Source organism: Aegilops tauschii, chromosome 7 (genome assembly GCF_002575655.3).
Source record: "Aegilops tauschii subsp. strangulata cultivar AL8/78 chromosome 7, Aet v6.0, whole genome shotgun sequence".
Lineage (NCBI taxonomy): Eukaryota > Viridiplantae > Streptophyta > Magnoliopsida > Poales > Poaceae > Aegilops > Aegilops tauschii.
The window spans coordinates 193,206,000-193,214,288 of record NC_053041.3 but is presented as its reverse complement, the minus strand read 5'-3'; the positions used below and the strand labels follow the sequence as shown (position 1 = coordinate 193,214,288).

Here is an 8,289-nt window from a genome sequence, read left to right as displayed (position 1 = left end):
TAATTATTATGAGAGAGGAAAATATGGTTGTAGAAATTTTCATGATAATAAATTACCTCTCGTTATGATGAGATTGCTATTGTTTCTTTCCAGTTCCTTGCATATACTAGTTTTTGGTTGCTATGATAATTTGTTTGCCTATAAGATGCCTATGCATAGGAAGTATGTTAGACTTAGATGTGTTTGTCACGTGTTTTATTATGCTCTCTTTGCGCTTCAATTCTTGTCTTTCATGTGAGCATCATTAAAATTATCAATGCCTAGCTAAAAGGCTTTAAAGAAAAGCACTTGTTGGGAGACAACCCAATATTTTTACTTGCTGTTATTCAATAAATCTTTGATCTAGCCTCTGGTTAGATGTGTTTTATGTTTTAATTAGTGTTTCTGCCAAGTTTAACCTATAGGATCTTCTTGGATGGTAGTTATTTGATCTTGCTGAAAATTCCAGAAACTTTCCGTTCACGAAAATAATTGTTAAAAATCACCAGAACGTGACAAAATATTGATTCCAATTTCTGATGATCAATAAACAAATTGTATAGGTCTTCCTATTTTGGCTGAATTTTTTGAGTTCCAGAAGTTTGCGTTAGTTACAGATTATTACAGACTGTTCTGTTTTTGACAGATTCTGTTTTTCGTGTGTTGTTTGCTTATTTTGATGAATCTATGGCTAGTAAAATAGTTTATAAACCATATATAAGTTGGAATACAGTAGGTTTAACACCAATATAAATAAAGAATGAATTCATTACAGTACCTTGAAGTGGTGTTTTGTTTTCTTTCGCTAACGGAGCTCACGAGATTTTCTGCTGAGTTTTGTGTTGTGAAGTTTTCAAGTTTTGGATGAAAGATTTGATGGATTATGGAACAAGGAGTGGCAAGAGCCTAAGCTTGGGGATGCCCATGGCACCCCAAGATAATCTAAGGATACCTAAAAGCCAAAGCTTGGGGATGCCCGGAAGGCATCCCCTCTTTCGTCTACTTCCATCGGTAACTTTACTTGGAGCTATATTTTTATTCACCACATGATATGTGTTTTGCTTGGAGCGTCTTGTATCATTTGAGTCTTTACTTTTTAGTTTACCACAATCATCTTTTCTGTACACGCCTTTTGAGAAACACACACATGATTCGGAAATTATTAGAATACTCTATGTGCTTCACTTATATCTTTTGAGTTATATAGTTTTTGCTCTAGTACTTCACTTATATCTTTTAGAGCACGTTGGTGGATTTGTTTTATAGAAACTATTGATCTCTATGCTTCACTTAGAATATTTTGAGAGTCTTAAATAGCATGGTAATTTGCTAAAATAATCCTAATATGCTAGGTATTCAAGATTAGTAAAAACTTTCTTATGAGTGTTTTGAATTCTAAGAGAAGTTTGATGCTTGATGATTGTTTTGAGACATGGAGGTAGTGATATTAAAGTTGTGGTAGTTGAGTAGCTGTGAATTTGAGAAATACTTGTGTTGAAGTTTGCAAGTCCCGTAGCATGCACGTATGGTAAACGTTATCTAACAAATTTGAAACATGAGGTGTTCTTTGATTGTCCTCATTATGAATGGCGGTCGGGGAAGAGCGATGGTCTTTTCCTACCAATCTATCCCCCTAGGAGCATGCGCGTAGTGCTTGGTTTTTGATGACTTGTAGATTTTTGCAATAAGTATGTGAGTTCTTTATGACTAATGTTGAGTCCATGGATTATACGCACTCTCACCTTTCCATCATTGCTAGCCTCTTCGGTACCGTGCATTGCCCTTTCTCATATTGAGAGTTGGTGGAAACTTCGCCAGTGCATCCAAACCCCGTGATATGATACACTCTTTCACACATAAACCTCCTTATATCTTCCTCAAAACAGCCACCATACCTACCTATTATGGCATTTCCATAGCCATTCTGAGATATATTGCCATGCAACTTTCCACTGTCCGTTTATCATGACACGTTCATCATTGTCATATTGCTTTGCATGATCATGTAGTTGACATAGTATTTGTGGCAAAGCCATCGTTCATAATTCTTTCATACATGTCACTCTTGGTTCATTGCATATCCCGGTACACCGCCGGAGGCATTCATATAGAGTCATACTTTGTTCTAGTAACGAGTTGTAATCATTGAGTTGTAAATAAATAGAAGTGTGATGATCATCATTTTCTAGAGCATTGTCCCAAGTGAGGAATAAAAAAAGAGAGAGAAAGGCCATAAAAAAGAGAAGGCCCAAAAAAATGAGAGAAAAAGAGAGAAGGGACAATTTTACTATCCTTTTACCACACTTGTGCTTCAAAGTAGCACCATAATCTTCATGATAGAGAGTCTCTTGTTTTGTCATTTTCATATACTAGTGGGAATTTTTTATAGAACTTGGCTTGTATATTCCAACAATGGGCTCCTCAAGTGCCCTATGTCTTCGTGAGCAAGCAAGTTGGATGCATACCCACTTAGTTTCTTTTGTTGAGCTTTCATATATTTATAGCTCTAGTGCATCCGTTGCATGGCAATCCCTACTCCTTGCATTAACATCAATCGATGGGCATCTCCATAGCTCATTGATTAGCCTCGTTGATGTGAGACTTTCTCCTTTTTTGTCTTCTCCACATAACCCCCATCATCATATTCTATTCCACCCATAGTGCTATATCCATGGCTCACGCTCATGTATTGCGTGAAGGTTGAAAATGTTTGAGATTACTAAAGTATGAAACAATTGCTTGGCTTGTCATCGGGGTTGTGCATGATGAGAGCATTCTTGTGTGACGAAAATGGAGCATGACTAAACTATATGATTTTGTAGGGATGAACTTTCTTTGGCCATGTTATTTTGAGAGGACATAATTGCTTAGTTAGTATGCTTGAAGTATTGTTACTTTTATGTCAATATTGAACTTTTATCTTGAATCTTTCGGATCTGAATATTCATACCACAATTGAGAAGAATTACATTGAAATTATGCCAAGTAGCATTCCACATCAAAAATTCTGTTTTTATCGTTTACCTACTCGAGGACGAGCAGGAATTAAGCTTGGGGATGCTTGATACGTCTCCAGCGTATCTATAATTTTTGATTGCTCCATGCTATATTATCTTCTGTTTTGGACATTATTGGGCTTTATTATACACTTTTATATTATTTTTGGGACTAACCTATTAACCGGAGGCCCAACCCAGAATTGCTGTTTTTTGCCTATTTCAGAGTTTCCTAGAAAAAGAATATCAAATGGAGTCCAAATGGAATGAAACCTTCGGGAACGTGATTTTCGAAACGAACATGATCCAGAGGACTTGGACACTACGTCAAGAAAGCTACCAGGAAGCCACGAGGTAGAGGGCGCGCCTACCCCCCTGGGCGTGCCCTCCACCCTCGTGGGCCCCACGTTGCTCCACCGACGTACTCCTTCCTCCTATATATACCTATGTACCCCCAAACGATCAGAGACGGAGCCAAAAACCAAATTCCACCGCCGCAACCTTCTGTACCCGTGAGACACCATCTTGGGGCCTGTTCCGGAGCTCCGCCGGAGGGGGCATCGATCACGGAGGGCTTCTACATCAACACCATAGCCTCTCCGATGAAGTGTGAGTAGTTTACCTCAGACCTTCGGGTCCATAGTTATTAGCTAGATGGCTTCTTCTCTCTTTTTGGATCTCAATACAATGTTCTCCCCCTCTCTTGTGAAGATCTATTCGATGTAATCTTCTTTTGCGGTGTGTTTGTTGAGACCGATGAATTGTGGGTTTATGATCAAGTTTATCTATGAACAATATTTTAATCTTCTGAATTCTTTTATGTATGATTGGTTATCTTTGCAAGTCTCTTCGAATTATCAGTTTGGTTTGGCCTACTAGATTGATCTTTCTTGCAATAGGAGAAGTGCTTAGCTTTGGGTTCAATCTTGCGGTGTCCTTTCCCAGTGACAGTAGGGGCAGCAAGGCATGTATTGTATTGTTGCCATCGAGGATAACAAGATGGGGTTTATATTATATTGCATGAGTTTGTCCCTCTACATCATGTCATCTTGCTTAAAGCGTTACTCTGTTCTTATGAACTTAATACTCTAGATGCATGCTGGATAGCGGTCGATGTGTGGAGTAATAGTAGTAGATGCAGGCAGGAGTCGGTCTACTTGTTTCGGACGTGATGCCTATATACATGATCATGCCTAGATATTCTCATAACTATGCTCAATTCTGTCAATTGCTCAACAGTAATTTGTTCACCCACCATAAATACTTATGCTCTCGAGAGAAGCCACTAGTGAAACCTATGGCCCCCGGGTGTATTTTCCATCATATTAATCTTCCAACACTTAGCTATTTCCATTGCCTTTTATTTTGCTTTTATTTTACTTTGCATCTTTATCACAAAAATACCAAAAATATTATCTTATCATATCTATCAGATCTCACTCTCGTAAGTGACCGTGTAGGGATTGACAACCCCTTATCGCGTTGGTTGCGAGGATTTATTTGTTTGTGTAGGTGCGAGGGACTCGTGTGTAGCCTCCTACTGGATTGATATCTTGGTTCTCAAAAACTGAGGGAGATACTTATGCTACTTTGCTGCATCACCCTTTCCTCTTCAAGGGAAAACCAACGCCGTGCTCAAGAGGTAGCACCGTGCTTGGAGAGGAGCGAGCGGACCACCAGGTTGTCAAACTCGCGCCCATTGTCTGTCTGGAAGGCGAGGATGGGGCGCTCGAATTGGGTTTGGACATAAGCATAAAATGCAGAGAGCACGCAAATGACTTCAGATTTGTGGCGAAGAGGGAACGTCCAAACGTAATGAGTGCAGCTATCAATTACAACCAGATAGTACTCAAAGCCTGAAATGCTAACAATGGGAGAGGTCCAAACATCTAGATGAAGTAACTGAAAGGGAAAATAGCTAGGCGTCGTGCTGGTGGAGAACGGCAGGCGCATATGTTTGCGGAGCCGGCAGGCGGTGCAGGAGTGTGGAGTAGACGGCGCGCAGCTGAACGGGAGGTGATGCAGGGCACGGCGAAGCGCCTCCTCGCCGGGGTGCCCGAGCCGGTTGTGCCACAACTCCGTGGAGCCGGCGAAGTAACTGGCACGGGGAGCGGCGGGGTTGGGGCACATCAGGTACATATCGCCCGTCGAGTCACACCGAAGGATCACCCGGCGGGTGCTGATATCCTTGACAGAAAACCCAAAAGCGTCAAATTCAACAGAGACAGGGTTGTCGCGAGTAAGGCGACGAACGGAGAGGAGATTAGTGATGATGGAGGGGGAAAGAAGGACATTGTGTAGTTCGAGAGAGGAGTTGCTAGCAATGAGCGAGCCGCGCCCAGTGTTGTGATGGGCATGCAGCCGCCGTTGCCGACGATAATGTCACGGGGAGGGAAGGAAGGACATAGGGAATGAAGAGTACCAGGGTTTGATGTCATGTGCGAGGACGCTCCTGAGCCCATGTACCAATCCGAGGTGCTCGAGGGCGGCAGCGGCGCCGTGTGCGCGGCCTGAAGCGCCGTCTGCAGTCCACCCATGTCCCACGGCTGGGGCGGCTGGGGCGCCGTGCTGGAGCTGGAGCCAGGCGAGCCGTAGGTGAAGCCGGGAAGGATCGAGGGGTAGGCACCGTACCTGTAGGGCGACGGGGGCAGCGGTGGCGCCGCGCTGGAGCTGGCACCCGGGGCCCCGTAGGTGAGGAACGCCTGCTGCTGCGGAATGCCGGGTCGAGGGCCGAGAACACCGGCACCAGGCGCACGCCATGGCATGGGCTAGGCCTGCATCATGCCAGTCCAAGAGTTGGCGCCGGGGGCCTGACCTGGCAGGGCAGCCGGACGAGGCGTGGGTGGTGCTGGCGACGAGGAAGACGGCACCCCCCCGGAGCCGCGGCCGCGGCGACGGTTGCGTCCGCGCCCACGCCCCGCGGTACCATCAGCAGGAGCGGGTGGAGCGACAGGGAGGGCCTGGGGTCGAGCCGCGATGAGCGCGTGCGCGGACTGAAGACGAGCAGACTATTCCGCGCGGTGTTCCTCCAGAAGGAGAAAAGATCGCGCCTGGAGAAGGGTAGGCAGCGGATTGCGCGCGGTGAGATGCGGGACCGCACCGTGGTACTGACGGCCGAGGCCGCGCAGCATGTGGAAGAGCTGCTGCGTGTCGCCGACCGATTGCCCGAGGTCGCGAAGCTGGTCGGTGAAGGTCTTCAGGCGAGCGAAGTACTGCATCACTGTCAGGTCGCCCTGGACCACGGCGTGGTATTCCGCGTCGATGTACACGGCGCGGGAGAGTTGGTTTGCGCGGAAGATCTCCTCGATGGCGCCCCAGAGGATGTCGGCGGTGTCGTCGGGCTGCATGACCGCATCGAGCAGCTCCGGCGAGATCGTGGCGTAGAGCCAGTGCACGATGCAGTGGTCAACCATAACCCACTCGGGATCACGGCGACGCGGAGCAGCGGGGGCGACGAGGTGGTCGCGGACGCCGAACATGCCCACGATGGTGAAGAAGAACCGACGCCATTGAGCGCAGTTGCCGGCGTGCAGATCCAGGGTGATGGGGACGTGGTGACGAATGTCGATCGTCTGGAGCACGGAGGAGGGAAACACGCCGGGGGCCAGCACGGGTGCGGGAGGAGCCGGCGGCGCGGGCGGAGCGCTTGCCGGGGCGGCGGCGTGGAGGACGCCAGCCGGCGGAGGAGCATCATCGTCGGAGGAGTTGGGGGAGGCGAGAGGGTTGGTGTCCATGGCAGCGGAAGGAGGTTGGGCAGGCGCGAAGGGGTTGTTTTCCTCTGCGCCTGATACCATGTTTGCGGGAGAGAAGATCGAACACAGCTTGTATTGATCAGCAAGGTTACATTTATACAGAGGGCAGGGGGCGCGAGCCCACGATGGTGATCGTGGCCGGGCCATGCCTCGAGGGGGTGATCGTGTGTGCTGACTCTGAAAACTGCACACACGCATGCTCTGACTCTCTACGTTGTAGGTACAAATACATGAGGTTTAACAAGAACATCTACAACCGCATCCATCTAATTTGACCCCTCAAACGCCTGCGGGTGTGCTCGTTCAGGAGTGCCCGTCCGGGCACGTCTGTTTTCATCCTCTTTCAGTCTCCAAAACAATTGCACTCCTCAAATCTGACTCCTCATTCTATGCCATTTTAACGAGCACGTTGTGTGCAACAGCGTAGAGCGCGCAACCTAGGAAGAGAGAAGGCAGATGGATCCTTGCCGGATGCGATGGCGGCGGCAAGCATCGCATGCGCAGGCACGCAGCCAGCACACGCGACAGCGACGGCTAGCACGCTGTCATAAAAAAAGATCATTGAATTTTCAAAACAAATCATCAAAAAAAGTAAATCAACTTTGAAAAAAATCAGTATTTTTGAACAAAAGTTTGCGCATTTAAGGAAAATAAAAGAAAAGAAAAAAGAAGAAGAGGAAGAAAATAATGTTCCATGAACTGAAAAGTGTATGAAAGGAAAAAAAGAAGTAAGATGGCTCAAATGAATGAATTTTCCCAGTGGCTACTATGGAATGCTTTGAACAGAAAATTCTTGAGTTTGAACATGGCACGTGCACCCTTTTAAAAAAACAAAAGATAAAATGGGGCCAGCCAAGTGCGGAGGTTGCACCTTGTAACATTTATGCATGTAACAGGCGCTTTAGGCGCCAAATAGGAAATGCCGGAGTCGTAGTTGAGCAAATCCTATTTGCTGCATTTTTCTTCCGTTCTACAGAACTGTGTTTAGGAGGGACTAACTGGCCGGCCCATTTAGGAGCTTTGCTACATCAACAAACGATTACGGGCTGGGAAGTGTTACAAGGTAATTGGGCAGTTTTTGATTGGAGGTTAGGGGGGACGTGGGCCCACCCACATGAAAATCGGGGGGGGGGGGGGGGGGGGGGCATGTTTAGTTAGTTTAGAAGGAGCCCGTAATTGCCTGTAAGGCCCCGTATGTCTAGCATTTTTGCCCATTTAGTGTTCTATAGAACTTGCTTTTGGAAACCTTCTAGAACGCCTGACCGGTTCAGGTCCTTTTCAGTTTTTTCCTTACTATTTCTTTTGTTGGTTTTCTTTAATTTTCTTCGTTTTTAGAAAGTTTCCTTTTAAAAAATGTTCAGAATTTATGAAAATGTTCACATTTAGATAAAATATTTGGTAACTTCAAATAATGTTCATGTTTTCAAATTTTGTTTCAAAATCAAATACTGTGCATGTGTTAAATTTTCTTCTCAAATTCGAAAATGTTTATGTTTACAAAAAATATTTTGAATTTTAGAAAATATTCACATTTTCAAATTTCTCAAAGAATTCAAAAAATT

General features: G+C 45.7%; 1 protein-coding gene across 1 annotated transcript; it reads right to left on the bottom strand.

The window, feature by feature from the left end:
* Positions 1–5,983: 5,983 nt before the first annotated feature.
* Positions 5,984–6,769, bottom strand: LOC109732668 (uncharacterized). The gene has a single exon (XM_020291849.1). It carries the CDS (start codon positions 6,767–6,769, stop codon positions 5,984–5,986), a length of 786 nt encoding a protein of 261 aa, XP_020147438.1.
* Positions 6,770–8,289: the final 1,520 nt, after the last annotated feature.